The following is a 13124-nucleotide window of genomic DNA, read 5'->3' on the forward strand; positions in this document are numbered from 1 at the left end:
TTCCCGGCGGCGCTTCCAGGTGGCGTTGCGGGTTGGTGTTGCCCGCGGTTGGGCGGTAGATGCTGAGGAGTCCAGGTTGCCAAGGTCCTGGGGCAGCCCGGGAGGTGCGCGGCCGTCCAGCGAACTGAGGCTCCGGTGGAGGGTCGCGGGTGACACCGCGGTGGAAGAGGGCCGCTGAGGGCGCGTCCTTCGGCCGCTGCCGGCCAGAAGCCCCGGGAGAGCGCGAGGGAGAGCGGCGGAGCCCGGAGCGGGCCCAGAGGGACGGCCTGCGAGTGCGCGCTCGCGGCCGGAAGCCCCGCTGCCGCCGGGGTGGAGCCGGAGAGCAGCGTGACGTGCGGGCCGTGAGGCCTCGTCCCGAACGTCGTGAGAGCGCCCGGCACAGGTCAGGCGCTTCGCGGCCGGCGGCCCGGCGGGCGGCAGGAGGAGCGCTGCGGACAGACACTCGGCCTCCTCAGAGCGTCCCCGTCGGAGACGCCGCTCGCGCCGCCGCAGGGCGCTTCCGGACGCGGGGCCGTGGGGAGCGCAGCCGCGGGAGCGAAAGCGAGGCGGTGGCCCGTCGGGCAGCGCGGAGGACCGAGAGGAGTCGCCCGGGCTGTCGCGGCGAGCGAGCAGTGGCGGCCGCGGTCGGGCGCGGGTGGCCGGGAAGGGGCCCGCTGCTTCGAGGCCCCGGCCGGCCCGGACTCGTCGCCGCTGCTGTGGGAGTTGGCCGCGCCCGCCGTGACCTTGACGCGCCTGGTGTGCACGGGGCGCCGTCGGCCCGCGGGTCGGGAGCTTGCCGTGGGCGGCTCGGGGACCGGCCGGCTCTGGGTCCTGAAGGGGACCTGCCCCTCTCCGGAGCCTGCAGATGGAGGCGGAGGCGGGGCGCCGCGCCCCGGGCGTGTTTTCGTGCCGGCTCTGCGCGCTGACCGCTCCCTACAGCTACGTGGGGCCGAGGCCCCCCGACGCCCGCGCCGTCGTGTGAGTCCTCCGGCTTCCCGCGCGCTGGGCCGGGCTTAGGGGGGGGCGCCGCGCCCCGCTGTGGCGGTGGCTGCGGTGTCGCGTCGTAGCCCCACCGCGCCTGCGCTCTGGACGCTGCAGGCGTGACCTGCCGAGGCGCGGGACAAGGCTGCTCCAGAAGCTCCGGCCCCGTGGTCCGCGCTCCGGGGAGCGGCACGCGCTGCGGCGGCCGGCGGGGAGCGTCGTGCTTCGGGCCGCGGCCCTCCACACCTGGGCGGGGGCCGCCGCGGCCTCTTCCGTGGGGCTGGGCCGGGTCGCCGCTGGTCCCGCTTCCTCGCCGACCTGGTCAGTGGGGAGCCTTCCTGCCCTCTCGCTCCGAGGGGACTGAGTCGTCAGGTGCAGCTTCCAGTGCATCAGCCCGGGGTCAGCCTGGCGCCAGCCGCTGGGTGCTGGGGCCTGGTCTCCACCTCTGAAGTGCCCCTCCTCGGAGGCCGCGCTGTGGGGCGGCCGGCCAGCACGCTGCCCACCCGGTGCGCCGCTGCCCTGCGCCTGGTGGCAGGCGCCAAGGCTGGCTTCCGGGTGGGCTCCTCTGCTGACCAGGAGCCCGGGTGTCATCGCAGGAGCTGTGGGTCTCTGCTGTGCGGGTGCGGGCTGCGCCGTGGGCAGGGTGTAAGGCGCCCCGGTTCTCCCTGAGTGGTGCGGCAGGGCCCCGAGAGCTGAGACGGAGGCTGCGCTCCCTGCGCCCGGCCCAGCGCGTGGAGAGGGGTCTGGGGCCCTGCGCTGCAGCCTGCCCGCGGCCGAGGAGCGGTTCCCCACGCCACGGCTGTTGCACGGGTTCCAGTGCTCCCCGCGGCTTGCCTTTCTGCTCCCTCTCGGGGGCACGGGGGGACTGGCCCCTCTGCGCATGAACCCCCCCAGGGGTGCGGGCTCTGGGGAGCAGCGGCTTCCCTCGGCAGAGGTTGCGGCCGTTCTGACCTCCGCGTCCCGCACTGTCCTGCAGCCTCCTGGAGGAGAGTTACGTCATGAAGGACCCGTTCACCTCAGACAAGGACAGGTTCCTGGTCCTCGGCTCCAAGTGCAGTGTGTGCAGCCGGCTGGTGTGCGTGGGCCCGGTGGGTACGCGGTGCGGGCTGCGGCCGATGCCTCTCCTTCCCTCCCTCCCCCTCTCCCCGTGGCTGGGACCCCACACTTGATCGTGGGAAAGGTGACATGTGAGCCTTCCCCGAGGACGGTGTGAGCGTCAGCCTCTCCTTGTGGCCGTGATCCTGGGAGCCCTGCCACATCCCGTGGTGGGAGGCCCGGGGTTCTTGGAGGCCAGCTGGCCCGGCTCATTATGGAGGAGTCCTGCAGCCAGCGGAGGTGAGCACACAGGCAGAGGGGTGGGCGGGAGCTGGTCAGGCGGTCTTGGTGTTGGCTAAGCAGTGGGTGCTGACACTTCTCCCTCTCCCAGCCATGCCAGTGGCCATTGTGCTTCTCTCCTTGGGATGGTGACCTTCTTCCTACTTGTCCTTGGAGGGACCTTCCAGAGGAAGGAACTCTGCTTACGTGAGCAGTTGTTGTGGGTCAGGGCCTGTGCTTGGGGCCCGTTTTCCCAGGGCAGATTCCTTCCATCCTACCCCAAACCTTAGCTGTGCAAGGCAGCATTGCCCCCATCTCATAGGTGGGGACACGGAGGTTCGATTGGCCAAGTAGGCCCAGGACACCAGGGTAGTGAGCCTGTCATTGGACAACCCAGGGGCGGGCGGAGCCCTGTGGCTGAGTGGTGTGGCTCCTGTAACCCGAGTGACAAGGCGGGTCGGTGGTCCCTGGGCATTCCGCTAGGGGGCAGAGTGTGGACAAGGCTGCTGCCTCACAGACCAGGTTGAAACAGCAGCCTCTGTCCCTGAAGGGTCGGGGGGATGAGATTTGATGCGGTGAGACGAAGCCTTGGCAAGGCTGAGGCCTGCATGTTCGAGGACACGGGGTGGCATGTGAGGACTCAGCGGGAGAGAAGCAGCTGGGAAATGAAGACTGGAAAGGGGAGTTGGGCCAGGGTGGGCGAAGCCTTGAACGCCACACTTACACACTTGGGCTGCACTTGGTGAGCAGAGAGGGTGCCCTGTGTGGTATCCGAGGTCTCCTGTGTTCTTGGAAGAAGTGCTTGGTTGGTGGCGAGGTCCCCTCTCTCACGTGGGAACAGCTTTCCTCTGAGTACTACAGGAAGAACAGCCTTGTCTTAGCTGAGGCACACCCTGAGCTGCTGCAGCAGAGACCCCCAAAGTACAGTGGCTTGATTATGACAGTCTTCACTCACTTTTCGTATGTGTAAGCGTCCAGAGCAGATGCCACTGCCATTCTCAAAACACAGCACAGCCAGGGACAGTGGCCGCGGTTGGACAGATCCAACCTCCTGCCCAGACCAGCTACTCGCTGGTGGCCATTTTGGTCTGTGGAGCTGCGCCCAGCACCGGTGGTCACCAAGCACCTGTCGCACTGCTGGGATAACCAGGAGAGGGAAGGATCTAGGATCTCCGACAGGTTAGGTGTGGCCCCGGTTTCATCTTCTCATTGTTTCCACATCACCCGTGGTGGAGCACTTGTGTCCCCAGAGTGTGTCTGCGCCATCCAGGCCCTCCCACCTGGGTTGACCCAGGCCTGCTTGCCTTGTTCTTCCCCACATCTTCACCAGTCTCACTGGGTGATTCCCACATGCTCAGGACACCCCCCCCCCCGATCCCCCACTGCTTGCAGGGGCTGGTGGGGATGCCGTACCTGCTTTCTCCCCCCTGGAGGCCCTCCATTGTCTCTTTTAGTCTTAGGTGATGACTGCATTCTTGGAGGTGGCTGGCTAGTCCCCGGGCCCTGCTCTCCCTCCTGCTGTTCTGGCCTTGGCCGCCACCTCCCTGATAGAGCTGCCCCTGCCCTGCGCCCCCTGCCCCCAATACGTGGTGAAGGACTGGCCTCTGGGAGAAGTTGCACACCCCCCTGCTCTGTGGTACTTAGTCCCTGTCCTTCCCCTGTCCTCTTTTAGGAATGCAGTTTATTCTACTCCAAGAGGTTTTGCCTCCCCTGTGTCCAGGAGAACATGGACGCCTTCCCTCAGGAAATCCGGCAAGACTTGGAGAAAAGGAAAGCTCCATCAAAGAGGCCGGTCAGCCAGCCTGGCTCTCGGACATGAGTGCGCCGGATGCCAGGGTGGCAAGAGCACCTTGCACAGAGCTCTGGGGCCGAGCTGGGAGCCGCCGTGCCCAGCCTTGTTCTGGGACAGGCAGGAGCAGTGTGTGCAACTGGAGTGAGCTGGGGCCCAGCCTGCCCCAGGAAGGTGACTGGGAGATGCAGAGAAGGCACTCAAAAGGCAGACCTTGGACCAGACATCCCGCAGACCCAACCCCATACAGAGCCCTCTCGAAGCTGAGACTGCAGGGCAGGAACTGAGGAATGGTTCAGAACTGGCACAAAGGGAGGCCAGGGCTAGGCCTGCTGGCCCTTTGGCTCTCCTCCCAGACCTGAGGGCTCTAGGCCTTCCCGCAGGGTCATCCCCTGGCTCCTGCTTACAGGCGACAGACCTGGAGGGGCCTTTATGCCCTTCACATGATTTCGTCAGATCCAGGAGCTGCCTCCAGGTAACATGCTGCTCTGCCTGGCCCTGAGGACACAGGAGTGAAGGGACAAAGCCCACTGCCCTGGTCCAGTATGGGGAGGCCCTCTGGTCACGCTGGGGGGTTGTGCTGTCCGTGCTCATGCAGAGGCAGAACAGCTGGGTGGGGACTCCTGCTTTCTCCATCCAAGGAAGTGAGTGTTCATGCAGGGAAGACCTCACTCAGTGGGATGGTTCACAGGGAAGTGACCTGTGGGAAGGTGCCTGAGGTGTGTGGGGGAGCTGCAGATGCAACCGGGGGTTCGGGGGCAGTGGAGTTTTACTTCACATCCTCGTGGTGCTTGGAAAACGTTTTAAATCTTGACCATGCGTTAGATCCGTAATTATAAACCCAGAGAGCCAGTTAATGTTTTGAAAAGTAATCCTTCCCCAGAAACATTTGCGAGGCAGATGTTCTCCTTGGCACTCCGGATCTGGCGTGGATCGGGGGCTGGGGTGTTGCCACATGAAGCTTCTTCTGTCCTGTCTGTCCTGCAGGCTCTGGCTCCGGCCCCAGGCCCAGTCCCATTCCAAGGCAGAGCAGTGCCTTCCCCTGCCTTCTCTTCGCTCACACAGAGGCTCACAACTTGAGGTGCTGGCTTGCCCTTCTCCACAGGGAACTCCGCATCAGCTCTGCAGGCTCCTGTAGGCGGCCCCAGGGCACTTGTCCCCCCACGGGCACCCCTGCCCCGTGGCCCCCACCTTCGCCATGGGGAACACACTAAAGGGTGCGTTTGGCTCTGCTGGTTCTCAGAGGGCCGGAGCTCTTCTCTCTTCGCTGTAACTCCCTGAAGGCCCGCTGACACTGTTCTGGGGGATGCCAGACGTGGGTTTGAGAAGAGAATGAATAAAGAGCTTTTATTGGCTGATGGGGGCACTGGGTTTTATTTTCAGATGCTTCCCCTGCGTCACATTACCTGAGACGAATATGGCTGTCATCCTGGGGCCACACTGTCCTAGGTCTGTTCTGTGCGCCAGAGGACAAAAGGACTAGAGGTGAAGACCCATGGGGGAGTGGGGTGCGGGCTGCTCTGGGCTGAGGGCAGATGCTACAGCCGGGGACTTTCAAACTAAACGTTCAACTCATGACATCACTCAGAACTCACCAACTGATTTTAAAAAATAGTTTTATTTTTTTAAAACCATTAAGGCAACGCTGTACCCTGAAATTAAATTCTTACATTCATCAGTCTTACAGTAGGACATTCCAAACCTGTACATTCCCATAAATTCAGTATATAAATCAGCATATGTGATCAGTCCAATCTCCTAGCAGGAAACAGAATAAGACTGAAGATTTTTTTAAAAATTAAAAAGTTACAGTCATTTTCTAATTGCTTGGAACCGCTATTGGTTAATGTGACTCGGAAGATTCCATTTGCTCTTCTGTGCACACCCCTGCTCCCTGAGGCCCTGGATGCCCTCTCCGCCCAGACCCAGAGAGGCCCCCAGAACCTGCTCTAAAAGATCTCCTTTGGAACTGCTCCTGTTTAATACGAAGACAAGGGGTCTACCAGCCCCTGAAGACTTGGAGAGTATAAAGTACCAAAGAGTGGTAACAATAAACACACCAAGAAACCAAGCCCAGTCCTGCTTTGGAAATCTGTACCCATCTAATGTTCTGACATGGGTCAGTCAGTTGCTCTCAGCACCACGGCCCTGTGGACATCAAGAAGTTCTGCTGAGATACGGAGAATGACCCAGGGGGACTCACGGGGTCCGTGGTTTCTGTTATATGCTTTAGGCTGGGCCATCTCTAGCTATTGCCAGAGAACCAGTGGTGCAAATATCCCATTCGAAGATTTTGGATTGCCCGAGTACTTTGGTAATAACCCACAGGATAGTAATTCTCTGGAGTGCAGACTGCGAGCCACGGCCCAGGAATAGTTCAGGTCTTCATCAGGATACTGCTGGGGGCAGTAAGTGACTCTGGACCTGGGTCTCTGGCCCCCTTGCCGGGAGAGACAGTGAGGACAGACTCGCTTGTGCTTGCATCTGAGCGTGTTGAGGGGAACAGATTTATACAGGGAAATAAACTGCATGGCTTGGGAGAGACAAAAAGCTGTGCGTGTGTGTGTGTGCGCGCGTGCACACATGCGTGTGCGATCGTATGTCAGTTATATTCCAGCATCCTTTGTGTTTCCGGTAGGTTCCAAGAGCCAGGCTACTAAGAGTATATGTCAACTAATACTGATTTCAAAAGAATCCAAATCTTTGTTACTAGATGCATGATTATAAGTTAGTAAAATATTTATACTAAACTTTTACTTAAACTTGAATCCTAGTATTTAAGATAAAGCTACAAATAGTTCTATGAACCATACAGTGTAGGAAAAATAGTGCTCAAACGCAAATACTGTGACCTTACTGGAAAGAGTACTGAGTGGCATTCATCTATTGTGAGGTAATTTTTTAATTTTTTGTTAGTTTGTTTTTAGGCCTGAAAAAAGGCAGACTGTGCTTTTTAAGAGAAGATAGTTTGCAAAAGTGAATGATTTTACTTTGGAAAGCTTGGTCACTCGCTTATCTTCAAGGCCTGAAGCTTGACCTCCCTGCCCTGAGAAGGCCATGCTGAGGCTGGAGGACCCCTCCAGGCCCAGAGCACTCCCCTCGGGGCTCACCTGGGTGGGTGGCTCACGGAGCGGGGCGGGTCCCTGTGCTGGTCTGCACAATGCTGCAGTCTGTTGAATTAACGAATTAAGGAAGTTTGGGTGTTGGGTGTGGGGAGAAGGAGGCTAGTATATTCCCTTCTCTGGAGAAGCACTTGGGGAAGTTCTTCACACCTGACCCAAACTAGAAAACAAATTAAAAAACCTGATCCAGGTCTTAACCCTATCTCTGACATTTAAAAAAAAAAAAAAAAAAATTAGTTTTTTTTTTCTTTTATTTTGGCAGATAATGCACTGAACAGCTAGTGGGCCTCGGGAGTCCTTGATGTTCCCGATTGCTTCAGTCAAGATGTGACTTTGAACGTGGGTGCAGGTTAGTCTGTTTGGCAAGGAATTCCAAAAGGATGTGGCTGTATGTATTTCAGCTGGGCCACATTATATGGTCCCCCCCACTTTCCTGAGGTAGGGTAGTACACGGTGACACTTGTCCTTATCTCAGACTGAAATGTCAAGAAGCAAATGGTCCGCTGAGAGCCCCACGCTAGACCTGAGAAGGCGCCCCAGGCCTCATGCTGCAAGGGCAGCTCAGACCGCACCCTGGCTGCCAGCCTCTCCCTTGCTGCCCTGATACAGCTTTGGGCCACCCCCAAAGCCTTTACAAGCCTCAGCCCACTCCATGGAAGTATTAAGACACCGAGCTGCGCTGCACAAAAACAGCATAATGGAGAGAACTCTCTAATTCCTTAAACTGACACATGAAGATTCATTGTCTTTTTTTTCTTCTTCTAAAACTTTCAATATCACCTCTAATTTGCATTGTGGTTTCCAGAGAAATTAATGGATCTCGTCTCCTGAGTCAGACGAAAGTTCACTGCCTTTGTTCTTACTCTGGTGCATGTCACAGGCTGGAGGTCAATGACCATTTTCCTGAATTCTATTAAAATGGCACCTAAATATATATAATATATGTGTATATATTTACATCCCAGCAAAAAAACATAGGCTGCAACCTTTGGAGCCTGGCAAGAATCCTTAATCCCAGGGGAACCCTATAAATCAGCTTGGACCAAGAGTTCCGAGAAGCAGGGCCACATTTAAGAGGAGAACAAGCACAAGGGGCCTGGCTTTGGAGCCACCCGGTGCCGGGCTGTGCCAACGCTGTGAAGACTCGGTACGTGGGAAAAAGCTTCCACGGACACTTGTTAATAATCAGTAAGCTCTCAGTGGGTCGCACTGATCGTAGCTGGCGACTTCCACAGTGGGATGTCCTTGCCCTCCTGAATGGAACCACAGCTGTGAACTTAAAGGCTTTAAGCAAGTGACCCCTCCAGGAACACCTGCAGTGCAGGTTGGCTGAAACAGCGCACCCCTCTCTAAACGGGCTTTTGTCAGACATTCCGGAGACGGGTGTGGCCACTGGGTAGAGACAAAAAAAACCACAAAAAACCACAACCATCAGTATGCAGTGGCTAGGTATCTAAGGTATCTAAGGTGTTTGGTGGTTTGAAGAAGCGAGGAGGAGGCAGGCAGGAAGTGCCCAGAGCAGCACAGAGGCCCAGGTGCACCTTGGACAGTCACTCCCAGTTAAGTTGGCCCAGAGGCATCTGCTTCTAGCCTCATCCGGCAGGGTCTCTCCCTGAGCCAGCTGCTGCGGCCAGCAGCTACAACTGAGGAGCAGGGCGGGTCACTGTGGCCAGTGACTGTTCCCACTTCTCGACCCAGGTCATGCTCCACCTCAGGGCCACCAAACTGGGGCAGCAGCTTCTGCACGTGTGTATCTTGGAGGCACTTTTTAAACCACCAAAGTGCCTTTAAGGAGTCACATGACCTTCCACCTCTCAGTGTGCAATCAAGCAAAGGTGAGTAACTTTGGAATCTTACTCATAAATGATCTGACTATAGGTGCTGCAAAAGGACCCCAAGTGTTTCATGTACCTTAATTTTAACTGTGCCTTTAGATATACTGTATTGAGGTAGCTGTTATGCTATAGATTTGGGGAAACAGTAGTTGCTAAATTAATAGTTTACTTATCATCACACATTAAACAAAGGATTCTACTTGTGCCTTGCTTGAGCTTCTGCCCAGATCTTAGGATGCTGCCATGTCTCTGGAACCCCCACACGATCCTTGAGGCTGTTTGTTTCCTTAGAGTTTCAGCTGGCCCAGTATAAGAAACGCATCCAAAATGCAGAAAGATATATTCTTGTTCTTAAAACGAAGAGTCTCTTTAAAATCGCTCTTGCAGGCATTCCTGAATGCACTGTGCACCAAGGTTCTTCTCTTGGACTTCACATTCTTTTTGATATATGTACACCTGCTGTTCAGGGAGATGCCTGGAGTGCATCTCATCTGAGAGTTACAAGGCCACAGGGAAACTCAAGAGCAGTGTGGGAAGAAAGCAGCAGCTCACTGGTACTCTGAAGACTGCCAAACTGTCCCTGCCTCCTGCTCGTGCTGGTACCTTCGCTTGCATCCTGATTTTGGAAGATGCTGGGTTTCCCCCAAACGGCCACTGGCGTGCACAGCCCCCGGCATGGCAGGGACAGGATTCTGTGTGGGGGACACCCAGCTGGAAGTGCCCAGGAGGACGAAGGGGAGGGACACTGTGGGACTAGGGAGAGAGGGCCAGGCCGGCTCCCAAGCTGGAGCTGGCTGCTGGGTTCAGGAATTGTCCTTGTCAGGCCTACAGACAAAGGTTGTTGGTAATTTTGTGGTTTCTGAGACATTTGGCACTTGTGGCTACAGACAGTGACTTGTCTAAGGGTGTCAAGGTGGTGGCACGGGGAGCTGCATCGCGTGCCGAGTTCCCCAGCAGAGGAGGGGCTCCGTGCCCTGGTCTGAGGCTTCTCAAACCTGTTCTGTCAGATCTACCCCACTTCATGCTGACGTCTGCTGAAACCCAGCAGGCAATAAATGTGCTTTAACGAGCCCCTACTGGAAATGCGACAGTATTTTGAATTGGTGAATAATCTGTCCATATCTGACAAATCTGGTCTGAGAAATCTTTGATTAGGTGGCCTGAACATTCTGCATGGCAATCTGTGACTGTTACTTAAAATGAAGAGGAATCTGTGATTTTCTTCCTATCTGTACCAGTGAACAAATTTAAGTGACTTTCGAGCCGCAATCTCTGCAGCCTCCTTTGTGGCCTCACCGAGAGTGTCTCTGGGTGTCTAGCTGGGCCCCAAGAGAGCCAAATGCTCACTGACACTAGGAGCGCAGAACCCATGCCTTCGGTAGCAGAATGCACGAAATAAGGAGCTTTTTTAAAAGTAAGTTTTATGAAAACAGAACCATGAGTGAGTGACTTTTGTGAAAGCCTGAATCTCGAGGGCCCCTTTCTGAGACCATGTCTATGAATGGCCTCCACGTGGGGCATGTGAGAAGAAAGGCCAGTGGACGATGGAGGCGACACAGATGCAGCAATGGCCCAGGGGGCCTTGTCTTAAGGAGGAACGCCCGCACAGCCCTGCCCTCTGACTTTGGGTGACCTCTTGACGGGTGTCATGTATACGTGGAAATACTTCTGTTTGCTTCCAACGGATCCTCTGAGTGGGCCTCTCAGCAAAATAAAGATGAAAACTACCACTAAGGTTTAATTTTGAGAAGGATGTGCCTGTTGTCACATCTGCCTTTTCTAGTTGAAACCTCACAGTTTTATCATTCTCTCTCCTCTCGCATTTCCAGGATGCTGACCTCGGGATCTTGATCAATCTCAATCCTAATCATTCCTCGACAGCAAGTAGTAGAGTGACCTTACAGAGATAAGTTTTCTAGAGATGGAGGGGGAGGGGCGCCAAGGGCACAACCAGGTCCTAAGAGCTGCCAGGAGGCAGGGGGTCAGAGGCAGGTGGCCAGGGGGGTCCCCCGCACCCCTCCTCTCCGGCTTCCACTTCAGGCTCTGGCAGGCTCAGGCCTGGCTGGCCTGGAGGGCAGGGCAGCTGCAGATCCCCTCACAGAACATTTATGTGCTATGGTGGACAGAAAGAGAGAGTCTTTCTTGATCCATATGCTCTGGACGAGAACCACGGAGAACATTGCTTTCATAACCATACCGGGGTTTAGGTTGAAACAAGTATTTCAGATGTTAGGAAAGCTGCCTTCCATATGTAATCGGAAAACTGCCCCATGAAGGACGCTGTGTCTGCCCCCCTCATTCTCCACATGGTTCCCCCAGGGCCCATGCTCTAAAGTCCTGTTTGCCTCACCTTCTACACTTGGGTGCAGCTACTGCCACCAAGAGTTAAAAAAATAAAGCTGCGTACTTTAGAAAGCAACACATGAAAAGACCAAGGAGCTGCCTTGACACACGGGGCCCAGAGGAACACTGACAAGCAAGTTGTCAGTTTGCCCCCCAAAATGCTATCATGGCCCCCAAACAACCCGACTCAGTTGGTTCCCATTTGATAGGGAACAGGTCAGAGGGACGGAGAGCTGACACACTTCCCGTTTGTCTTGCTCCTGCTGCCCCGACGCCAGCTCAAAGGAGGCAGAGAATCGATTCCAGGGGGAGTCTCGAGATGCGGCTGTCTGGGATCGTCTACATACACCTGCAAACAGGCCCTTCCACCTAAGTCACAACCATGAACACAGTGAAAACCAACTGACTGCTGTGTTTGGATAGCTTATCAAATGATCCTTTGAAATTTTAAATCCTATGATTAAGAAACAGCATGTTGTCTGTCTTCAAATTCAGGAAGCAGAATTAAGGCCTTTCCAATAAATATTTTGCTGCTTTTTTAAAAAAAAATACTTAACCTTTGGATTCATCTAGATTTATAGGATTATAAAAGTTAAAAAGTGCTGATTAGTTTAAAAATGATAAGGGAGCACAACAGCCAAAGGTGGCAAAAGGAGAAGACAGACCACATATTTCGAGATCACCAGTTAATTCAGCGCTAGGTTATTCACGTGATATCAAGAAATCTGCATTGATTAACATCAGGTGAGTTAAAATCAAACCACTGGGCATTATTCCCCTTAATTTTCTAAGAACTGCTTATAGCTACCTGTCCCCACCATTTTAATACTTTACACACTTTCAGAAGTACTGGTGTGAAAAAGAAAGACATGTGGTCTAGGGTTCCAGTTACCTAAGGCTCATCCGTCCCATTCTCTAAGGTGAAAATGGTGGAATTTGTGCAAATCGGATGTTGCTCCCGTTTCCCATCTGTAGTGCTGTCGACTTTAGAAGTCCTTGGCACGTGGCCTGGGTGTTTTACCTTCAATCCATCAGTACATGTCCCTGTAGATTTCTTGCAGCAGTGGGTGTAGGGCGGCGTCAGACTCGGTCTTTTTGATGACCTGCACGAGCTGCGCGTGCTCAGTGACGAGTTGCCGGAGGTCTGCCATTTTCTGAAGGAGTTTTGGGAAGAGAAAGATGTTGTCCGGGTGGTTGGTCTGCAAGTGAAGTTTGAGCACGTGCACAATGCCCTCCTGCATTTTTTCAATGTGTCCCACGTTTAGAAGGCCAGGACGATCTATTCCCAAAAGAAAGAAGAGAAGATCGTGATAATCACCCCACTGATGACTCATAACTGTTTATCGGTCGTGGAAACCAAACGTTCCTATTTATGTGGCCTTTCATTGTTATTCCAACCTTTCGATAATGTCGACTCGGCTGGAAGACAGAACTTGATTCTACAAAAGTCACTGGGACTGTTGGGTAGATGGGACAAATACTTGGTCCTAAATATTGTATACTGCCTTAAATCGACCAACTGCTCTACAGTATGGCCCTTTCATTTTGGGTTTATCTCATTACCACTGGTCCGGGGAAAAACCCTAAAACATTGGGAGTAACCATATATTACAATGATGATTAAAACAACCAGTTTTTGCATAATACGAAGTGAAATACCTCTTGAGTGAAAACTAAATATTTGGTTTCAAGTTTTCCATAACTGTGTGAAAGAGTGTGATTGTGTTGGACTGGGATTTGTGGTGCAGCGCACTGTAAGGG

At 54.8% G+C, this 13124-nt stretch overlaps 2 protein-coding genes across 8 annotated transcripts in view; one reads left to right on the forward strand and one right to left on the reverse strand.

Moving 5' to 3' along the window:
• On the forward strand, nucleotides 1–5418 carry CDPF1 (cysteine rich DPF motif domain containing 1). Of its 6 annotated transcripts, XR_006381353.1 has the most exons (5): nucleotides 709–957; nucleotides 1937–2048; nucleotides 3246–3453; nucleotides 3947–4538; nucleotides 5051–5418. XR_006381353.1 is itself a non-coding variant. In XM_044228150.1 (4 exons), the coding sequence occupies exons 2-4, from the start codon at nucleotides 1959–1961 to the stop codon at nucleotides 4348–4350; spliced, it is 702 nt and encodes a 233-aa protein (XP_044084085.1). In that variant the 5' UTR covers nucleotides 1–19; nucleotides 1937–1958; the 3' UTR covers nucleotides 4351–5418. The 6 variants fall into 6 exon arrangements, 5 of the variants coding, with proteins under 5 accessions (XP_044084085.1, XP_044084086.1, XP_044084087.1 ...); XM_044228150.1 differs by lacking the exon at nucleotides 709–957 and adding an exon at nucleotides 1–19 and having other exon boundaries at nucleotides 3947–5418; XM_044228151.1 differs by lacking the exon at nucleotides 709–957 and adding an exon at nucleotides 327–382 and having other exon boundaries at nucleotides 3947–5418.
• Nucleotides 5419–5662: 244 nt separating this feature from the next.
• PPARA (peroxisome proliferator activated receptor alpha) overlaps nucleotides 5663–13124 on the reverse strand; it is a 65667-nt gene continuing 58205 nt past the window's right edge. For both annotated transcript variants that reach the window (XM_044228146.1, XM_044228145.1), the window contains one exon: nucleotides 5663–12642. In XM_044228146.1, the coding sequence (XP_044084081.1) occupies nucleotides 12395–12642 (248 nt within the window). In that variant the 3' untranslated portion in view covers nucleotides 5663–12394. The remainder of the gene's footprint in view (nucleotides 12643–13124) is intronic.

Source organism: Neovison vison, chromosome 12, assembly GCF_020171115.1.
Source record: "Neovison vison isolate M4711 chromosome 12, ASM_NN_V1, whole genome shotgun sequence".
NCBI classification, from domain to species: Eukaryota; Metazoa; Chordata; class Mammalia; order Carnivora; family Mustelidae; genus Neogale; species Neogale vison.